The sequence below is a fragment of the Triplophysa rosa genome, linkage group LG10 (genome assembly GCF_024868665.1).
Source record: "Triplophysa rosa linkage group LG10, Trosa_1v2, whole genome shotgun sequence".
In the NCBI taxonomy this organism is placed as follows: domain Eukaryota; kingdom Metazoa; phylum Chordata; class Actinopteri; order Cypriniformes; family Nemacheilidae; genus Triplophysa; species Triplophysa rosa.
In genome coordinates, this window is record NC_079899.1 from 9682696 (window position 1) to 9706009 (window position 23314).

The following is a 23314-nucleotide window of genomic DNA, read 5'->3' on the forward strand; positions in this document are numbered from 1 at the left end:
CTTAGGGTTGTTTTATTGCTTATGCACTGCCTATAATTGATTCAAATCCTGATTTCTTTGAATTTTAATGAAAAGTGTCATCCAAGCCCAAAACTGGATGCTAAAGCAATTACGATGTGACTGTTTTATTAACATCACAGAAGATATTGAGCATTTCATGTTATGTGGTAAGGAAAAATTGCGGATTGGACGTTCAATTTGCAAGATAAATACTTTGTGTGTTGTGAATTATATGAGCATCCCAGGCTAATTAGTTCAGGGATCTGTTCATTGTTTTATTTTGCAGACAGCCTTTAATAGGCTGCCTGGGAGCATGTCATTTCGATTGCCATGCCTCTCTCATGGATAGATTTTGTTGTCCAATACATTATTCCTTGGTATTTCATCGCCACGTTTTTCGCTCATGTTATATTTATCAGATTGTGGTCATGTTGAGATTAGTTTGCGAATTATTTTGCCGTTATGGAGTTAATTAAAGTGAAACTCCCCCATTCCCCGTAGCTTCTCTCCAGAGTGTTACTGCAGTGGATTAAATAAAATTGCCCAACTAAAGCTTACAAGAATTGTAAGTCTATATGAACAATCTGTAGGTTGATTGATATGCAGCTGTGGTTTACAGAAGAGATAAATTACTTAAACCAAAGTACTGATGAGTAACACTTGGTTGTTGAGGTAAGAGAGATTTATGCCCCCTCCCTTTAACCCTTGTGGGGTGTTCAGAGGTGTGTTGGATCCATTTTCAGTGTGATTCAATACATTTTTATTTATATTCATTCATCCATATCATAGAATTTTCTAAAACCTATAGCACCTTTGTCATAGATGTGATTTACCAGAGGTAAAAAAACGAATATTAATCAAACATGCTGTCTATATCTACCTTTCCACCATCGGCCTTGACCGTTGCTTAACAATTCCATTCGGTGCTGATCCAGGACAGCCTAGTGCGGATGTGGTTTCATTTTCTACTCTGACAGTAGGCTGACAGTTCTTTACAAATCTGTCAGTCATTGCTTTGGTAACTCAAGAGTTTACAGACAGAATAAGATGTAAATAGCCATCAAGTGATGAAGAACGATCATATATTTCAGTTATTAGGACTCCCTTTTTACCTGATCTGTTGTTACTTCACTCACATAATGCACTAGATAAAGAAAATTGGTAGCCAGGCAACAGGTGATTGACCAAGCCTGATTTGTAACAAAGTCTGTTTACGGAAGTCGTGCCACTCGGCGGCCATGTTTGCAATGCCTCTGGGCAGCTACGTCACAGCATCATAGTCCACAGTCCTATCTACTAGAATGAGGGAAGGCAGATATTGCTAAAATCGCTGACAAAATAAAACAGCATATTTAATCAATAATTAAACATGACATGAACTGTATCATAAGTTTGGTTTACTAAGCTTGAATTGCGCTAAAAAATCACCTTTTTCGAGGTAGGCGAGACGTCCTTCACTAGAGCGGCCATATTGAATGTTATATGAACCATATTGATCCGCTGACCAGAGTTGTTACTACAGCACCCGGCTGCTTTAAAGCTGAACATCGACCTCCTTACCTCAGTTTTCACAATTTCTTGACACGGAAAAATTGATACCCTGCTTCGACAAGCACTTCCGGTGTTCAATTCCTCCATGATAAAGGTCCAGTCCTCGCCATTTATTGTGAGGCAGTGGCGCCTCTTGTTAATGTTAATAGCTTTGTTTGTTAGCGTGCCGTGTCGAACCGGCTACTTGTAACCGTTCCTTACCATTTTTAGAACCGCTCTGTGAGCGATTTTACTGAATAATGCTGTTGATCCAGTAGACCTGCAACCACTGGGGAGTAACAAAAACATGAGCACCATGCAGGGGTTAAACAGTTAGCTAATATATAAACACTTTTTACAATATTTCACAAAGAGATGCAATGTAAGTGTAGGAGCTATAAGCAGTTCCACAAAGATTTAAAACTTACCACAAGTCTTTGCAGTATAGCTCTGTGGAATTAAAATGCACATCACTCATAATGTTCTACACGTCTTCCACCCCCTGAATGTTTGTTTACTAAATACTTTGGCTAAGTTGATTATGTTTTCAACTACCAGTAACAGTGTCGTTCCACATTTCTTAATGTTTAAATCCTTTTTACAGAATTCCCCATTACCCCAGCCCCCATAATCAATGCAATTGATTATACAAAGAATCCTGTGTGTTGTCTCACCTTCTCCTTACTTTTTCCACACAGACCCTGTGTACCCAGTACTGAATTTCGCTGGCTGCTACGTGAACGGGCAGATCCTGGCTCATGGAGACCATTGGCGTGAAGACGACTGCACCTTCTGCCAGTGTGTGAGTGGAGAAGCTCGCTGTGTGGCGGCCGCCTGCGGCCACAGCTGCCTAAACCCTGTTACAGTGCCAGGAGAGTGCTGCCCCGTGTGCGAGGGTGAGGATTTCACATTTCATTCTGGTTTGTTTTGGGTGTATCCTTCTTAAATTGTGCACCACTGTTCCACTTGTGTGATTCTCGAACGAGTTGTTCTTTTGATGTGGTTGTTTTGAATAATTCTGTTGAATCAAGTTTAATTAGCATTTTGGATTAGATTTTTTGTTTTATTTTGCATGTTAATTGTTATGGAGCCCCACACATGACATGCCAAAAAATAGTAACAATAAAAATTTGTTCCCGCAATTTACAAGTGCGTGAGCACATTTTGCTAATTTGTTCCCTTATTTTAGGTAAATCGTGCTCACGTTTTATCAACTCTTGCTCACAATTTAATAAAACCATTACTGCTTAATAACAAAATACAGTATGTAGATGCAGTTATGGACAGAAAAACTTTGATAATGTTATTGACTTATAAATCATGATTATAAAACAGTTAGGGCACGACTGTGATGGGGAACCTGTTCAAAGACGATTGTTCGAAAAGATTGATTAATAAAATTAATCAAATGTGAGCACTTAAGTTTTTGCATGTTATGTGCGAGGCGCCATAAATTTTAGTTTAATTTTTTAGCTATTTGTCATTTTATTATTAGTATTTTTATTTTGCAATATAAGTTTAATTTATTTTTGTTTCCGTTTTAGTTTTAGTTTAGTTTTTATATATTTTTATAATATTTATAATGATTGCCTGTTGCTGAGGCAACATTTCTCATTTTCGTTTAGTTTTTCATGTATTATTTAGGCAAATACTATATTTGATTTTAATTGACATAAATGTTTTAATAGTTTTAGTTTAAATAAACTATAACAACCTTGTCAATTTGCCTATCAAAGGATGTATTCATTAAAAAATTAATTAAACAAACAGTATATTTATTTTATTAAAAAAAACAATGCTGAGGCAGTACTTTTGATTCTCTGCAATACATCAGATCTCTCAACACTAGTGTTATTATTTATACACTATATACATAATGAAGTTATGAGCGGTGCTTGCTAAGACAAGGATCAATATTGCTATTGCTTATTATGATTTGATATGTCAAATCATACAGCTTGTTGAACTGTATGACATTACTTTCCTAAGCAAATCATATCTAGGGATGAGTATATCATGAAGATTTGAGAGTAGGCACCCTATAGAGCAATGCAATACAAAACCTCCCACAAATCTTAGCACCATCACAGTGACTTTTGCATGCGTCATTCACTTCTTCTTCCAAAAAATGTAGTTTTTAAAATTCTCTCTATTGTTCTTCTAGTACACAGGTGCATGTTTTTGACTTTCCAGTCACACACTGAACGTGTGAATAATCTACTAGACTGTGAGAGCAAACGCAGGCAGGTGCATACCTCGATCTCTCACCATCTTCCACCCCCAAACCCAACCTAAACATCTCCACATCCTCATATCCCTTCTGCTTCACGTTTTCCCTCTTTTTTACTGTCATGCATTGGTGCACTCGAACCCCTGTGTGTGTTTTTCTCTATCAGACCTCAGTGCTCACCCTCACTATCAACTCAACTCAACTCAACTTTATTTATATAGCGCTTTTTACAATGTTCATTGTTACAAAGCAGCTGTACATGAGACATATTGACTATAAGCAAAACAATTAAAGTTATACCTGTAAAAACAAGAAAAATGTGAAAACACAGAAGACAGACATACCCACATACAAAACACTCCACACACACAATATGCACACGTACTAACACACATAGACACACACACGGACACGCAGACACACTTCTATGTGTTCAAATTCTAGGTATTACCAACTGACAGGACGCCTGAGAGCGTAATGCACGTGAAGGACTGTAATACAAGAGGAGTTCACTCAAGTACTGAGGAGCTAAACCATGTAGGGCTTTATAGGTAATGAGCAAGATTTTAAAGTTAACGCAATGCTTTATAGGTAACCAGTGCAAGGTTGACAGAACCGGGCTAATATGTTCATACGTTTTTGTACGTGTAAGAACTCGAGCTGCCGCGTTTTGGACCAGTTGGAGTTTTTGTAATAAGCCTGCAGGGCAACCACCTAACAGTGCATTACAGTAATCTAGTCTTGATGTCATGAATGCATGAATTAACTTCTCTGCATCTGACAGTGACAGCATATGACGTAGTTTAGATATATTCTTAAAATGGAAAAACACCATTTTACAGGTGTTGGCGACGTGGCTCTCAAATGACAGATTACTATCGAATAGAACGCCAAGATTCTTAGCAGACGACGAGGGTTTTATGGAACATCCGTCAATAGTTGAGCAGCATTCTTGGTTGTTACGTATGGCAGTTTTCGGTCCAATAAGTAACACTTCTGTTATTCCACTATCAGTGGAATTTCATATCACGATTGCCGGTGTGTTTTTCACACTGTGCCCGCAGATCTAGAGAGGCCACCCCAGGGACTTCCTGCAGCTGACTGGGTTGTTTGCTCACTGTTTGTTGCAAGTGAAAGCTTTGCTTCATTTTGTATCTCATCATGAGCTTTGATTAATGAGCACGAGGTATAGACTCACACCTTTGTATGCAGAAATGCAGCTCAGTTCTCGGGGGCATGGACTAAAAGGTTATTTCACACACACACACGCACACACGCACACACACACACACACACACACACACACACACACACACACACACACATACAGGAAGAAGTAAGCGAATGATATATGAGTGGCAGGTATGTTGGATAATGAATCTCTCTAGGGATTGGTTGTGTGCAGACTGATGACATCACATTTTCGCAGAGCTGGGAAATATAGATTTTCTCACGGCTCTATTCGCCATCTAGATTTTCCAAACGTAAAAGGTGCGTGACATTTTTTCCTTTGTTGCTCATATAGACTCGGAGGAAACCTCGTTTAGAGCGATTAACAATCTTATCAACGTCTTCTAAATGCCAGCCTGACAATACCCGTGTAGGAGGCTATGAAAAACCGCAATAAACAACCCTGGGTTTTTGTGGCTGTGGGGGCGAGATTCCACCAACTGGCGTGTTGGTTATGATCAATGTCGTTCCAGTGGAATTGAGTCACAGCGGGGGTAATAGGATTCCTGTGTGTCTCATCTACCCTCGGCACCTTTAACCTCCTTCTAATTAAAGATCCAAGCAAATCAAACTCCCGTCTCATGCTCCAGCTCTGTTTATCCAGAGAGGATGAGAGCTGTGCCTCAAATGTGGCGGGAGAAATTCTTGCTAATTGCTAATTGCTAATATTGCTTGCACTACCGTTGCTCATAGTTAGCGGAAATGCAGCTGCAGACTTTGGCCATGTCCGAAATTGCCCCCCCCAATATTCCCTACATTAGTTTAGTCATATAGTCAAGGATAATAGATATTAATAAGATGCACTACTGCCATTACTATCAATGGGGAGGAATTGCAAGCTCAAAATGGCCGCTTTAGTGAAGGAAGTCCCACCTCAGTAAAAAGAAAGGTGTTGTTTGGTGTATTTAAGCTTAGGAAACCGAAGTTATGGTACAGTTGATGCCATTTTTAGTTGTTGGTTGGAAATATGCTATTTAATTGTGATTTTTGTCAGCGATTTTAGAAATACAGTATATGTCTTCCTCCATTCGAGTAGATAGGACTGTGGTCTTTCTATGACTGAAATAGCTGCCCGGAGGCATTGCAACCATGGCCACCAAGTGGCATGACTTCCGTAAACGAACTTTATATATATTCCACTTGAAGAAGCAAATTAAACAGGCACCATCTAGACGCAGAAATTCATTCAGAGCGAGCATCAAGATGACGGCTAGCAGCTAGACGTAAGTGTACATTGGTTATACACTCATTATTGCAAAGCATCATAGGGTTGAATAAGTGCACTCAATAATTTCCATGAATAAGGACACCACTAAAATTGGATGTCCCCTCAAACAGTGTATTATTAGGGTATAGGGGGCTATTGTCGTGATTCTGCCTCATCTTGTCATGTTTTTCTTGATCTTGTGGCAGAATCATGGCATGATGATCCCTTGTGTGTGGAGAGAGACGTTTTGGCCCTGTTGGCCTTCCACATCCTCTCTCTCTCCGGTGTTGCATCTCTGTTCCCGCCCTTTCGTCTCCTTAGTTACATTGTTAATTAGTTCATGCCCCGCACCTGTCCGTTCTTGATTTTCTCCCCTTTATATAGTCCTCATGTTTCATTGTCCTCTGTTCGGTCATTGTGTTTGCTGTGTGTATTCTTGCTGTGATCCATGTGTGTATACCGGTCCTTTCATGTGCCTTCCTGTTCCTCATTCCTCCGTCAAGTCTAGTAAGTGTTTAGTATAGTTCTTGTCAAGTGTTGTTTTAGTCTAGTGTTTAGTTAGTCTTTGTCTCTGTTTAACGGTTGTTATTGTTTTGTCCCCTCGTGGGTTCTTGTTTTGTGTTTTATTTGTTAATAAACCCTCCTTGTTAACCCCTTCACCTACGCTGCCTGCAATTGGGTTCTTCCCTCCCGTCTCCGTGACAGCTATTTACATTTATTCATTTAGCAGACGCTTTTATCCAAAGCGACTTACAAGTTAGGTAAACAATGGAAGCAATTGGGTCAGCATTAGGACAACAAAAAGCATAACTGCAATAAAACATGTCTCACAAAGCCTACTACAGTGTACAGAGCTAAGTTTTTTAAGAATTTATGTATATATAAAAAAAGAGTAGAAAAGATATAAAAGTCAGAAATGATCGGTCAGGTGCTGACGGAAGAGATGTGTTTTCAGCCAATTCTTAAAGATGGCCACAGAATCTGCTGATCTTGTAGCAGCAGGCAGATCATTCCACAAATGTGGAACTGATCCAGAGAAGGTTCGTGAGAGCGGGGGGTTTTTTTACCTTTTTTGGGTATTTCGGGCACAGACATTGCTTTTAGCAATCACCCAGACCATGCTAGCAAATGCACATTAATATATTAAAAAACACAGGGCGTAGCAGCACCCTGACAACGAAAAGAACCGCTCAAGTTAGTTTTTCTGCTCTCCACCTCTATCAGAATGCAACGAGTCTGTTAGCAGCCCCTACGACTTTAGGTCATTTGAACAGGCTGGGAAAGCAAGAGCCTGGGGCGGAAAGCATTGCAGGGAGCGCAGAGGATGGACAGAACATGACAGCATCACGTCTGCCTTGCTGCAGCGAACGGCACACTCACGTTCACCTGTCATCAATTAAACTTTTATAAGTCTGTCGGCCTATGAAGCAATTAGAGGTTTAGATGGGTCTGCCAGACCGTGGCGAGCTCTCGTTGTGGTATCAGGGACAAGTGAGAGGGTCCTAATGTATGGCTTTCCATATAAAGTTCTGCACACACACAATAGCGCCACTGCATTGCAACCGGATCTGAAATCTAGCGCTTTCTCTTTATTTGAATTCGCTCTGCTTCTCTGGGCAGTGCAGCGCTAGATCAAAGGCAGCATGTCGGCCTGCTCATCATCACGGGCTGCAGTGAAAGGTTATGCGCAGGGAGAGGGTTGAATGCGTAAATGTTCAAATGCTTTAGAATTTCATCCCACTGTGACGACTAGGTGACTAACCGCTTTGTGTGTCAAATGAATTCATGACTCTGAATTTGCTTGGTGGATAGTGTAGCACAACCGGGAACGTGGTCTCGTGTTCTGTGACGAAGGGGGGATTTCTAAACATGTCTTTACACAGCTGGGTTTATGGGGTCTGGGGTCCAACCTTATAATTTTGTCCTGGCACCCTACTGGTAAAGGTGTAGTATGCCTAAAATATAAAATTAGACTTTAAATACATATATAACTGTGCAATCTAAAAAATAATGGGTTATTTCAACCCAGCACTGGGTCAAAAATGGACAAACCAACAGTAGGGTTATACCTATATTGGTTTGTTTTTTAACCGTATATGCTGGGTTGTTTTAACCCATTGTTGGGCCAAATATAAACACTTTCTGGGTTCATTTTAATTGGACCCAATGATGGGTTGAAATAACCAAACATTTTTTTGTGTATGTAGTACCATACAGTGATTTCTGTCTTCTGCACATGAGACACCAAATGCCGTAAAGAGATAAAAAATGACATGAAAGTAATCCATACTTGTTTCTTCCGAAGTCTTTGGAAGAAGTCTTCGGAAGTCACATCATCATTTCATGTGAGAAAAAGAATGAAATTTTATTCATTGATTAATCATTGACAGTGAAATTCTCATTCACATTCATGTACATTCGAAATTTCTTTAAAGAAGCATTACACTGAAAACTTCTTTGAATGACTTAAAATTGGATATTTTCCTCACAAAGATATCATTTGGCTTCAGAAGACTTGGAATGTAATGCACGAGTCACACAGACCCTTTTTATGATACTTCCATGGTGCTTTTTGGAACTCAACAAATGCAAAAACTTCCTTTGTGTTTCACAGAGGACAGAAAATCATACGAGTTTGCAGCAACTTTAGGGTGAGTAAATGATGACAAAATTGTCATTTCTGGGTGAATAATTCCTTTAAAGAACTTTCGCTGGTAACCAAAAGGTTGATGATACATGAACGGCAACAACTGTGCCATTGCTCCAGAGTTACTTTTATTGCAATAACGGAACTTCTCTTTTGCTTTAAAGCTTCAACTAAATGACAAAGTTGGAAAGTAGTGTTAGAACTATGGGGTAATATATACTGTATATATATATATATATATTAGGGCTGTCAACGTTAACGCGTTAACGCATGCGATTAATTTTTTTCAAATTAACGCGTGAGAAAATATTTATCGCAATTAACGCAGCATCCGTTTGTTTTGACATCCTTTGTCTAGCGTTACATTATGTAATCACGCTCTTATTCGTGTACAGGCTTTTAAACCACTTAAGCGCGATTTGAAACAGTTGCTTTGACGCGTTCAATGGAGATAGACCGGTTCTAAACTGTGGGACGTGGCAAAAACGCAACGAGAGGTCCAGTCTGGTGTAAACAGTCACCTGCTAAGGGCTGCGTCTGTGAATCTCTGTCAGACAGCGCATCCGTGTTAAGTTCTCTTTCGTGCTTGAATGGATAAAACCACACAAGATTATGTCAGAAAGCCCGTTTTGTCTAGCATTTTCTTAAGCACAGACTTCAAAGTGTAAAAAAAATCTTAAATGAATGCAAAGAGTTGTGAAAATGGGAGTGCGGTGACGGTCAGATCTGCGAACTGAGACAGCTCTTAAAGGGGCCACGCTCTTAAACGTGCTGCTCTGACTCCTGTCACTAATGTTAATCAAAGAACAAAAGAAAAGAAGAAATCAATGTGATTTTGTAGCTTTAATGAGAATTCTTCTGCATTTAATTTATAATTTAGCATTAATAAAGACTGTAAAGTGTCCTTCAATTCCTGTATGTTTCCTACATGAGCTCTCAATTATACTGTTGAATGGCTATAATTCATGTTAAAATAATCAATTTAATAGAGACATCAGTTACAGTACTAATATCAAAATGCTAGCTTTCATAAAATGATGCTGTTAAAGAAATATGTTGTTTCTACATCAATTTGAAGATTAAATGTGAGATTATTAAAATGTAAAAGTATATTTTAAAATATAATAGTTATGTGCGATTAATCGTGATTAATCACAGAAAAAATGTGTGATTAATCCGATTAATTTTTTTAATCGATTGACAGCACTAATATATATATATATATACTGTATATAATATATATATATATGTACAGTATGTGCGGGTGTATGTTCTGCACAGTTACGTTAGTGTTGGCTTAAAGAATGTTCCCGGCTCAAAGCAAGTTCTATTGATAGAATATTTCTAAACATTGTGAGCTTTAAAGTTTATCCCTCTGCCATTCCTTGTCACAATGCGTTTTCTTTTGTTTCCGCAAACTAAGGGACAAGTCAAAATATTTCCAGTGCTAATCGACAGCATCTGTGGCATGAGCTTGACTTATTTTGAGCCCGTAACATTCCTACAATGCATTCAAAGCCTCAGGTGTGGGCTTTGTTAGAGAAAAGGTTCTGTGTCCTTGACACATCATGTTACCTGTATTTTGAAGCCACACACATAGATCTATTCTTGTGACCTTGTTGATTCTTTCCATAACAAAGCCTGTTGTCTGTTACGTTTGGAGCCAGAATGTCGGCAGCCTTGTGACGGCGATTCAGCTGTTGAAAACATTGATAGAGCCATAGAATTCTAATGGCATTATTTCCCTTATATATATATATATATTTTTTTTTTTTTTTTTTAAACAGTCACATATCGTAAATGTCATGTGACTGTTATTATATTGACTATATTATAACTTATTGCAGCAGACAGGAAAAACCATGAATCTGTTTTCCCCAAAATACTGTCACGATGAAACATATGCTGTGTAATATTTTTACAATTTACATGTTGCTTTTTTGGATGGAATTCATAGCTATTTTTGAATAGAAAGAAACATGCTTTTTTATTGTCATTATGGTGCAGTTACACACTGTTATGACATTCAGCAATGACCTTTTTCTGATAAACTAGACGGACTGTACAGTCATACGTATTCAGCAGTGCCATATGTGGCCTTATGGCAACATTGGGAAATAGAGAAAAAAGCGGGCAGCTGCGTTTGGTGCCTGATATCCCCCTCGACAGATCTCTTAAATAGCCATACCTGTTGGCAAGGACTAGAGAACTCTGGTCTCCGAGCCTCGCGTTTACATGTGGCATGTTGCACGTGGCTGTTTGTAGAGCGATGGACGCATTCCAGAGCCGATTCCCATTTCTCCCATCTCTGAGTTTACGTCGAGATGAGCCGAGCCAGTGAAGAGAGCTTTTGATGTGTACCGTGTTGGGACATTCCGATTATGATCGCCAGAGTGTCGAGTTGGCGCAACCGCCAGCTTCGATGATCAGCTCCAACCCACTCCGGAGGTGTCATCTGGTGGTGAATACATCCCGTCGCTGGTGGTGTGTCGAGCTCCATGTCCCGTCCTCCAGGTCTTGTTGGACACAGCTCTGCTCTCTGTCCCACAGGTCCCAGGACAGCTTAATTTAGCTCATCTGCCAGCTGCCCCGCGCTCCGTGCATTTTATTTCCTAATTATTATTTGTTAGAAGACCTCATTTCCTCAAGGTGACACCCTCTTGCTGTCAGAGGGAAGTTATTGTACCAGACTCAACGTGTGTAATTAAGCAAATGAAAGCTGTCAGGTTGGGTTGAACCCCCTAAGCTCCTATGTCGCTTTTTGAAGTGAAATCGCACAGCCAACAGGAGTTTCACACCTGAAATTTTCCACATTTAATATGTGGTTGTCTTAATATTTATGCACGTAAATGTGTGCACGCTTGGTTGGTCGAGATTATTTAGTTGCGGGCTTACAAGGAAGATTGTTGCTGAAATGGCTTTAAATATGGTAATGAAATGGCGTTCTTTCATGAATAGGAAAAAGGACATCATGTTTTTGCCTCGGGTTTGTGTTTATCGCTTATTTTTTTATTTAATAACCAGACACAACTGTATATTCTTGAATTTGACATGAATAACTTGTATAACTATAAAAATATGCATCGCTGCTGTCCTTCTGAAACCTCACAAAAAGTACTTGTCAACAGTATTTAATCATTAATCAAGTTTTTTTCTATTTCCTGAAAAACAGCGAATTTATCTAAAAGCGACAGTGACGATATCTAAAATATAAAATAAATATGTGATAATTTATTATAAAAATAGCCACAATCTGAACAGGCCTAAAAATTATTTTCACTTTGAATAATTGTGCATACGCTTTTAGGAATCATACTGCATATCTTATGGCCCAATGAATAAAGACATAAATTCAAATTTTAATTTAGATAAATATAGAAATATGTGAAATATCAATTAAATTCAAATCTAACGTATTACATAAACTGTGAGCAGTGTTGGGTAAGTTCCTCTGAAAAAGTAATTAATTGCTAGTTACTAATTACATATTCAATAGTGTAATTCGATTACTGTACAAATTACTCTCTCCAAAAAGTATTTAGTTACTTATTACTAATTACTTTCTATATCCTATATCAACCTTGATTAGTTAAGTGATTCAAGGATAGGCATGAAAGGGCTCTTTTAATTCATTTCAATAAATAATATTAAACTGCATAAAGTACTCTTATTAACTGACCAAAGTATTACAAATGTGAGAATTATACATTAAAGCACAGATTTTAAAGTTAGACTTTGAATTTTGATGTCAATTCCACTATTGCACACACCCATATATTACACAGAGTATTTAGTTTAATTACATCAAAAGTAACTGTAATTAAATTACAGAAAAAATAAGAGTATCCCTTACTTTACTTTTTCAAGGGAAAAGTAATTAAATTACAGTAACTAATTACTTAGTAACTAGTCACACCCAACACTGACTGTGAGTGTATTAATCTGCAGTCATAAAACTGAGTTTCACAAACAACCATTGAAAACTGTTTAAACGTTCATAAGAATAAAAGTTGAAACAATGAAAGCTTGCTTCAATCAAAAGTGACTCATATGTTAGCATTCTGATGGTTCAGTAACCATTCTGACAGATTCATTCAGTGAAGGATTCGTCAGACTGATTTCAACTGTCCATAAATTGGTAAATATTGTTGCGTGATTCACTGCCTCATACGAGTAATTCGTTCTTGAATTGGATTACACTCGTCACGCTGTATGTTTGTTCTTAAATGCAGTCAGTAAGCACAACACAATAGAATGGCTTGTTGTCTTGGCATTTTTCACATTGTACAGGCTTTTTATCTCGTCATTCAGACTGCAAACTGGTAAAAAAGGCTTCAGTTTGTCTTGCCGTGGCTCTACAGACTCAGCAGTGGTGGAGCGTTACCAGTGACTAGTGGTGCAAGAAACACTGTTATGACAGAAAAACTGCCAAGTGCTGAGAGTATCAAAAGAATAGTTCAGCCAAAAAGAAAAATTCTCTTATCATTTATTCACCCGTACACCAGTCCAGGCTGACTTCTTTCTTTAGCTATAGCAGAAACTTTGAACAGATATGTTATCTCTGTTTTGCGAAACCTTCTGAGCTTAGCCGAATCCTATTATTTAAACAGAATATGGCAGCTTGTCAACATGTATCATCATTGGTTCTTCTGTGTCGCGTTGCTAAATTTACTCGCTCTCAACGATATGATTTGAAAAAAATGTGGAACACAGAACCCAGATAGCACAGGTCTATAAGATGTCTGCAAAAGATCTGGGGATCTGGAAACATCTACTGTGAAAAACACCTAAAAAAACATGCATTCTAAATCATAAACATCTTACAGACATCTTCTAGAAATCTTTAGAACATCTGACAGGAAACGTCTTAGAGATGTATTGCAGATGAGCAAATAAATAAAAAAAATACATCTTGCAGATGTAAATGTAGACATAAAATAGACGTCTCCGAGATGTATGTGTATATGTACTGTGTGTGATTTTTTTATATAATTAATTAATTAATTTTTAAAGACTTTTAAAGTTAATTTTGGGTTTTATTTTATGGAAGAAAAGCACTGAGGTCAATATACGTTCTCTTTTGGTGCTTCATAGAAAATAACTAAATTGGAATGAAAAGTGAGTAAGAAAATAAAAACATTACACTCGTACTGTTCCTTTAAATTCCTCTCCCTGTTATTGGCCGAAATACAGAGATATTTTAACATACTCGTGTTTGTCCATACTTGTTGAGATTGCTTCTCAGCACACAGCTCTGCATGCAAAACTATTTGCTCAAAGAAAGAGAAGAACCAAGAGTGTAGCTGTTTGGATGAGATATTCAACAAGCACGAATCAATTCTGTCAGTAATTTCAGAATGCACTACACGAATTTCAGTTGCGGCACCCTCGACCCACAGTAAAAACGTCCTTTTCTGTGATCATGGCTCCTATTTGGACTGCTGCCATCAACTGTTTTTCTAGTCGTCAAGACATTTATCCATTTCAGACCTTGACAAATTTATCTGTCTCTCTTTCGGTGCCCATCTGGCTGGATCCTTTCCAATATTTATCTGTGTGCCAGGGACACAGCATGGTACAGTTTATCGATCGTAAAAACGGGAATCAAATAGAAACTTGTCAGAGCTGTCGCAACCTAAATGGCAAGATGGTTTTGCTTGTCACTGATATACCGCAAGCTTCTATATTAAACTGCCCCGTAATCTTTTATTGGTCTCAGTCAAATCAATTATAACCAGTAGGAATCCTTATTAGACCGAAATGTCATTGCAGGCGAACAGAGATTAGATGATTTGAACATTTGATCACTTTACTGTGTTGTTGCAAGCTGTCATCTTACTTATGCCTGTTAACTCAAGCTAAAAGAAGAATCTGTGGAAAATTGCTTCAGACTCCCATGACTCATAAACGTAGTCCCATTTGGGCTCCTGCGTTCCCCACATTCTCGCTGTCTGTTTGACTATCTCATAAGTGACTCACATCCTTTGGGGGAATTTGTGTGTTTCAGAGCCCACATACATCACGATGGCGCCCCCTGCCTGCGGCTCGCTGGACAACTGCACGCTGACAGAAAAAAGCTGCCTGCATGGATTCCGGTCGGACTCCGACGGCTGCCGCACGTGCAGCTGCAGAAACAGTAAGTGACGGCGTGACGTTTCGCTGATAAAAGTGCTTTATCTTCATCACGTCTTACAGATGCTGTCAGGCGGTCTTCAGCTGTATTCTCTCCAGACTCTGACTGGCTTTTGTAGAGATGTTTATGAGGATCAACAGTGAAGGGCAAAGGGATTAAGAGATTGTTTCGAATGCTAAGAGAGGCTGGGTTCATCCAAATCTGACAAATGTCAGGGGAAAAAGTAAAAATGATGATTTTGCTGGTTTGGGATGGTACTTGATGGCCATTGGTGGGGTTCAAATATTTGAATCTAAAATGTATCCAGCCAATCAAACATCTGGATGCACTTGACTGCTGTTTTTTCTTGCATCTCCATATGTTGTGACTTTTTGTTGTTGCTATAAATCATTGTTATTGGTCGCCTTTATGTTTGTCAATGGGTTTTGCAAATATCAAACCAATAAAAAGTATTACAAAGTGCTTGTCAACTTTGACAACACAGTATTTAATTATTTAAAACGTACAGTGTTTTTTCCGTTTCCTGAAAAACAATGAATTTGGACATCCAAAGATATGTTTCTGATGATCTCAGTGACATTTGGATTGATGGGCTTGTACTTAAATGCTTAAAACTAGTTTTGTAGATGTCCATGAATTTTTACGTAAATCTTTCAGTTCTTTTTTAACGGATGAGTTGAAGCAGATACTAAAGGAAAATCAGCCAAGTGTGTGGGTACGACAGCTTTAAAAGATAAAATATTGATTTCACTAAAATGTGAAAAATAATCATCTTGATCATTTTATTTTGGTATTTTATCATTCATTCATTTATTTGCCTCTCTGTCTATGTCTCCATAGTGCTGACCTTAAAGGGTGAATATTATTGGATGTGTGTAATTAATGTCTTAAGACTGTAATGAATTAATTTCGGCTTTGTTTTTCTTCTAACCTTCAGGAGAAGAGCTGTGCAGCGCTCTAATTGCCAGCTGCACTCTCAAATGCCCTTTTGGCTTCCAGGCTGACGTCCACGGCTGTGATGTTTGCCAGTGCCGCCCACGTCACAAGAAGTGCAAAGCTGTGTCCTGTGTCAAGAACTGCCCGTTCGGCTACATGTGAGAGAGCTTAAGTATACAGATGCTGTCTGAGATTTACATTAGCAAGATGGTTAAAGTTTCCATTAAACATTTTCTGAATGGGATGGAGTTAATGCCCAACGTAAAAAAGACACAACACAGAGATTAGGTTTTTTTTGCTTTAAGAAATAGTTTACTGAGAAAGGATCATTGCACAATGCACATTTTTAAACTGATCATTTACAGCGACTAGCTTAGGAGTCTTTTTTATCCCAGTTTTATTGATCCCATAATATCGTTCTGTATAATTCTAGATATACAGTATTTTATACGTCACTGATACCCCGGCGATCAGAATCTATCAAGACAGGCAGCATTAGTTTGCTGTCACAAACCAAAGTAATTCCACACTGTTTCTAAGTCGGTTGAAATTGTGAATGACAAAATGATCCCTTACTCTATGCATTGCTTGTTTGTGCCCAGCTGCAAGTTTCGAGTTGACAGCTAATTAGGGCCGCCTCAGATCAGCGCTTCTGATTGCGCTGCGTAAAGGATGAGTTGTGATAGCGAAGCTGAAGGTCTAATCTACCCAACACCGTGTCTCGATGCCATCCCAAACAAACATTGCTTTTCCGCATCTGAAAAAAACGCGCTCCAATTACACAGGCAGATCGCCAAGCCAATTTGTAAAAACTTTTGCGGAGTCGTGCAGTCAGCAGGTTAAAAAAAGAGGCCTCGCAATGCATGAAAATGAGACGGACAAGTAAGGTGCATGCTAGACTCTATCTCTAAAGAGCGAGTATGCAGGATATGGAATTAAAAATGTTGGTCATGCGTTAGTTAATGCATTAGCTAGCATTAACTAACAATGATCGATACAATTGTATAATCATTTATGAATATTTGTTAATGTTGCTTAAAGGAATAGTTCATCCAGAAGTGAAAATTCTGTCATCATTTATTCACCCTATTTTAAACCTGTATGACTTTCTGTCTTCCGCAAAACACAAAAGTGGATCTTTTGAAGAATGTTGGTAACCGAACAATGGCGGTACCCTTTGTATGAACACAAAACCAATGCAAGTTGATGGGTACCGCTATTGTTCGGTTACCAACATTCTTACCAACAATTGTCATTTTTGAGTGAACCCTTTAATGCCAATCTTACTTAATTGTTCATGTTAGTTCATTGTGCACTATTTGATTATAAAATGTATGAGTAAATACTAAAATTAGCTTGAACAAAAGAGCTGAAAATCTATATTGTTCATTATAAAACCGTCAGTTCTGGTCCTTGATTCTGATTGGCTGAGCGGAGTTCTAAGCCGTTATAAAATACCCCAGTACAACACTGCTTCTTGGGACTTATTGCTTTATTGTTAGGTCATGTTAACTAATATTAACAAATGCAACCTTATTGTAAAGTGTTACCAATAGACCGTCAAAAAAGATGGACGATGTGTCCCCATTTACTTCCACTGTAGAAAAATGAAGCCAAAAACACTTAACCATACAACAGCTCAACTAAAATGACGGAAATCATTGTAGGCAGAAATATATTTGAAGTCCAATTGATTTCATCTGTTCATTTACATGGAGGTTTATGACATACTGTATACTGCAGCCAGCCACCAGGGGGCAATCAAATTATAAGCCTGGTGTTTCCCGTTCTTCAACTGCAAACCTGATTCAGACATTCACTCTAAAAAATTTTGGGTTATTTCAACCCATGGTTTGGGTCATAAATGGACAAACCCCACCGTTGGGTTAAATTAATCCAAATAATGTTTACATTTGACCCAACAATGGGTTTGGAAGAACCCAGCATATGTTAATTTACAACCCAACGGTTGGGTTTGTCCATTTGTGACCCAACGATGAGTTGAAATAACCCAACATTTTTTAGAGTGTACAGTAACACACATGCGAGAAAATAATATTATGCCTTGATACCTGATTTTTAGGTCTGGGAGCTGATTTAAACTTTCATTACCCATATGAGCACAACTGCTCAATGTCAGAGCGGTAAATGTAAGCCTGTGGCTCCAGTGATCACAGTGTTGTTTTATTCGTGCAAGCCTTTTAGTTTGACAAGTACATCTTGTTTGAACAAAGTTGTTTAACAAACAACCACTTCATGCACAGTTGCTACTTAACGGTACCACAGTAAAAACAATGACACTGTGTCTGTGTCACTGTGTCCAGGTACACCGGGTTTCCACCGGTTAGATCTCAGATTAACACGCTGTTAATGTTTGTTGTTTTGTTGTTTTGTTATGCCTGATTGGAATTGATCTTGAAAGCTGGTTAGTGGTTAGTGCAAATGCTCCGGACGCGTTGAAATAAGGTCTTCATATGGGGGATGCAGGTTTAACCTACAGTAGACTGTGTCACAAGCAAACCTCATTAACTTTTTATGTCCTTTATGATTTCTTATCTCCTCCAAACTATTTCCACAATAATAGTAAAATCTAGAAAATCAAATAGTAAAAAAAAACACACTCATCCCTAAACTAATATTATGACCGATAACCTAACCATTACAAGTGGAGGGTACATGAAGCGGGAGTTGGCTGGTCCTGCATCTCTATAGCCTTCCCTCAGGTGTGGTTGAGTAAAGAGCAGTCTTTATTTATCAGAGCTCGGCTCCTGGCCCTTCGTTGTTTCTTCCCACCTCAATTCTGCCGTCACGAATGAGCACACAAGTGCAAATGCTTGCATCTCAGATTCTAATTTTAGATATCCATTTATGCCCCTCAAAGTTACGGCCGTGGTTCAAGCTCACGGCCTGAATAATGCATGCGCCCGAGACGCAGCTTCTTCCTCTTCCTGCATGAAGAATATTGATATTCCCTACTGCTGACATCATACCTGATAGCTCCTTATCACTAAACCAAATACGGAGTGCACATGGCGGCTTCTCAGCCCTATTATTCAAAAGATAAGAGCGGATGGGGCATGAGGGATGGGAGCATGTGCGCGCGTGTGTATATGTGTGTGACGGGCTATGGGGTCTGTGGCCAATGTGCCCTGGAAAAGTTTATTCGTAAGAAAGGTGCTTTGGCCATCAGGGAGCATTTTGATTGGTCGTTTTGGTCAGTCATCTTTAATGTGCCATCTGCTGTCAGGACTCCAAGTAAGGTCAACAAGTCTCTCTCATTCTTTCCTCTCTCTCTCTCTCTCTCTTTCTCTCTCTCTCTCTCTCTCTCTCTCTCTCTCTCTCCATTTCTGTCACTGTTTCTCGCTGTCTGTTAACTGATGACATTGGACCGTGTCTTTCGCACCTGGTGTGTAACTCCAGCTCAACACGAAAAAGCATTGATGTGGCAATGACAAAGTCTGCCTGAGAGATTGTTCTGTCTCTTTATGGAATTAGTTTGGTTTTTTGTGGTCTTGAACTGTGAATTGTGCTATTATTTTTCTAAGCAACCCAATTTGGTTTATGCCTGCCTGCTGGAAAAAATCGTAGACTTAGATTGAAAAAAGAGGTCTAGAGACATGTCCATGGATTATAGATGCACCAATACTAAATTTCTTATTCGATTATTCAGAGTGATATCTGCCAATACTGATTCTGAAGATTAAATTAATATTTCTTAACTTTCTGAATGTTATTAATTCATATAATAACTATTAATATTAATCATCAAACTGATGATGTTTCCTAACATTTTCTATATACAGAGCACAAATTCATTGCATTTTCCTGTCCTCTTTTGATTGACAGAAAATATCGGCCCTGATCATCAGCTATATAGCCGATAGTGTGAAGAATTGCTTTTATCAACCGATACCGATTATTGGCCGATTTATCGGTGCATCTCTACTATGGATGATAATATCATAGAGACACAAAGTAAAACTGACCCTCGACTTAGATCAGTAAGCAACCTTAGCATCATAGACTCATCCACAGCCGAACGGAAATATTCTTATGAAAATACAAAAACTGTTTGTTCAGAATGGATCCTATTTATGTGCACATATTGGGCCTCGTTCATCAAACACGAGCGGAACGATTTTTTTGTGTAAATCGTTCGTAACGTCGTTTTGACGTAAACTTTTGAAAAATGAACATTTTTGAAATGTTCGTTTTTTCAAAATGTTAGTTGGTACGAAAAAAATGTACGCCTGCTCCATACCACATGTAAATAGTGCGTAAAACTGCACGTAACGTTCTATATTATTTTAGACAAACTGATGACACTGAATTTTGATGCACTATGTATCCTAATGATATTTCACGAGTTATTTCGTCCTGTCTTTTATCATTTTTTACTTGGGGTAAAACGCAGAGCTCGTCACTGTCCTTCTTTACACCAACCATCATACACAACGATTGAGAAGTTAATATTATTACTGAATTTTCATATTCAGTAATATTTTTCAAAAATAAGATACTAATGACAAGTAGGCTAACTGTTGCGGATATTCTAAATCACAGCATCAAAAAATCAAAGCGTTCTCAGGCGCCACCAGCTGGTCGTTTTCAGAAGAGCACCAGGTATTATTATTTTCGCTGGCTAAAAATACTTTGGTGGACACAGTTTAATTGATTCATTTATTGGTAAGCATATAGCCTATTAGTCTCTTATGCATTCATGCAATGTAGCCAAACCAGAGAATGAAGTCCAGAGGAATCCAGCATTCCTAGATACGTCATTTGCGTAGCTCTAAAATCATAGGCGGGATTATGCTAATTGTGAGTGAGTGTGCATGCGCGCCGTGTTTACGAATGATTGGAATTCATTAACATACACACATTTTACTATGAGATCTGACGTTTACGAAGTATTTGTGAATCCGGAGGAAAGTTTTTGGGAAGGTCTGTTTTACGCGCAAATTACTCGGAATTTACTCATATATTTACGAATGTTTCATGAATGAGGCCCAATGTATGTAGGCTACTGTATGTCTCTTTAAATATAAAGTTTTCTCTATTATTTCTCTATATTCCAGCAAGAACAAACATGGCTGTGACACCTGCCGTTGTAAGAAATGCCCAGAGCTACCATGTGACAAGTCCTGTCCAATGGGCTTCCAGCACGATGAGTTGGGCTGTCTGACATGTCAGTGTAGAGGTAGGCCTCATTTTTTCATTTTTGTTAAAATTGTTATACAATATTTGGTCAAACTATAGTATATTTTGAATATTAAACAAATATATAATATATAAACTTCAAAGAAGAACATAAACACATTAATACCGGGTGTACAGTACACAAACATACTGCATAACATAGGCAGTTGACATAGAGAAGTTATTAATATACCAGGAGTTGTTTGGCTGTGCTATGTAAATGACCTACAGTTAGAATAATGAACTATTTTACATTTTATATGTCTTGTTTAAACCCATGAATATCCAAAAGCATTTCCTTTATAGTTTCCTTTAAAGCAATAAGCCACACAGTACGATAAGCCATGCGTTTTAGTAATTTTATCATGGTTAAGGGGGTTTATACACATTAACATTGCTTACTCTTGGTAAAAACTCAGGGTCTTGTGGTTTGTATAATAAAAAAGAAAACTAGTTTAATGCTCGTGACCTATAAAGAACTAACACAGAACAGAATATTTTACCACATTATTTACAAACTGAAATTTAATAAAAAATAATAGTATATCCCAAAAGCATATCGTCGCTGTCGGGCGGAATCCTCGTATCTCCAAAACCATTATTTTTCAGGAAGTTAAAAAAACTGCATATTTTTTGAGTTATTAAACATTGTATCGTTAAAGTTGGTATTATACCTTACTGTATATTGCTATCATATACTGTTGTGTACCAACATTAACACAACATTTCCCCAAAACCATGTTTAATCGGAGATACAAGGTTTATAACTTGGGAGCAGGGAGATACGAGATTACGCTGTCATTGATAAGAATGGTACGGACACAGACGTCGCTGCTGCCAGCAGTGTTCATCAAAGTCTGCGGTCGCGTTGAGCCTTTTGACAAGAGACGAGGCTTTAAAAGCTAATGAAAGTTAATGATTGTGGTTACATACATCTTCCTAAACTCTATTTTAAACTTTAGAGCTATGAGTTATGCAATACCAAAATAAAACGTTAAACAGGCTGTCTAATATAGGCGGAAATTAATCTGCACGCAAATAAAGTCGGCGGTCGCGTTGAGCCTCTTGACAAGAGAAAAGGCTTCAATCGTTAACCAAAGCTAACGACTGTGGTTACATAAAATTTCCTAAACTCTATTTTAAAGGTTTAAGAACTATAAGTGATGTAATACAAAAAACGATGATCTGACTAGGCTGTCTAATAGGCGGAAATTAGCCGAATCTGCTCACAAATTTACCTTCGTGGCTCACGGGCTTCCTTCTGCACCGAAGCATTACAGCTATCGATTTTTAACTAAACAGGCCTACTCAAATGTATTTAATCTAACTATTTTCACTAGTTATTGTCTAAAAAACTTTCAATCAGGAGACGTACTGCTGAGAAGCTCCCGCGGAGTGAAGAAGAGGTGGAGTTACGAGACTTCTCAGACAGTTTAAGTGTCCAATGGAGTTAAGAGATTTGCTCTCAAACTATCTTCAACACTTTAGATTGGTTAATAATTTGTCAAAATAACAGACCCACGTGGGGACTGACCAATAGCATCGATTTGTGAAAAAATATGAAATTGACCAAATTTGGACATAGGAGGTTTCCGCCCGACAGCGACGATATCTATTTTTGGCCATAAAATTTGTTAGCAGCAGTTATTGAGTGCTACAATTGGCCCCTTGGATCGATATGCTGAGGTGCTATTGCTATAATTGACAGAATACATTGAGGTGTGAGCCGTATACCGCATGCTTTTTGGACAGAACGCAGAAGAACCGCTGAGCCTCATCTTCACAGAGCCCAGGGTCTCCAGCATGACTCATCCCCCCTCCCTCTATTTCCCATTTATTTCGAGGACCACCTGTTGTATACAAAAGGCCCACAGTTACTCACATCCCTCTATTATTCATAGCCTCTTGTGCTCTCGTTTGATTCGGCTTCAATAATGAAGCTGGCAAGTGAAATATTCACAAGCCCGGTCCGTTTAATGAGACGGGAGAGCAAGAAAAAGGCCTTTTTTAATCCGCCTGCCGTTTCATTTTTGAAGGTGTGCATCTTCCTTGTATCAGGCAGACAGGATTTTAATCAATGTGAAATGGTTGTCTGATATTGACTGAGGCTTGGCCGGGGCCCTGCTGCTGTTATGGAGAGGCAGTGAGAGGTGACGCTCTTGGCAGATTGAATGAGATTTGAGAATGTTCTGTGCTCAGGGG

At 38.5% G+C, this 23314-nt stretch overlaps 1 protein-coding gene across 2 annotated transcripts in view; it reads left to right on the forward strand.

The window, feature by feature from the left end:
- Positions 1 to 23314, forward strand: part of crim1 (cysteine rich transmembrane BMP regulator 1 (chordin-like)) — a 132155-nt gene that overhangs the window by 93993 nt on the left and 14848 nt on the right. For both annotated transcript variants that reach the window (XM_057343247.1, XM_057343246.1), the window contains exons 7-10: positions 2229 to 2426; positions 14852 to 14980; positions 15915 to 16071; positions 20992 to 21113. In XM_057343247.1, the coding sequence (XP_057199230.1) occupies positions 2229 to 2426; positions 14852 to 14980; positions 15915 to 16071; positions 20992 to 21113 (606 nt within the window). The remainder of the gene's footprint in view (positions 1 to 2228; positions 2427 to 14851; positions 14981 to 15914; positions 16072 to 20991; positions 21114 to 23314) is intronic.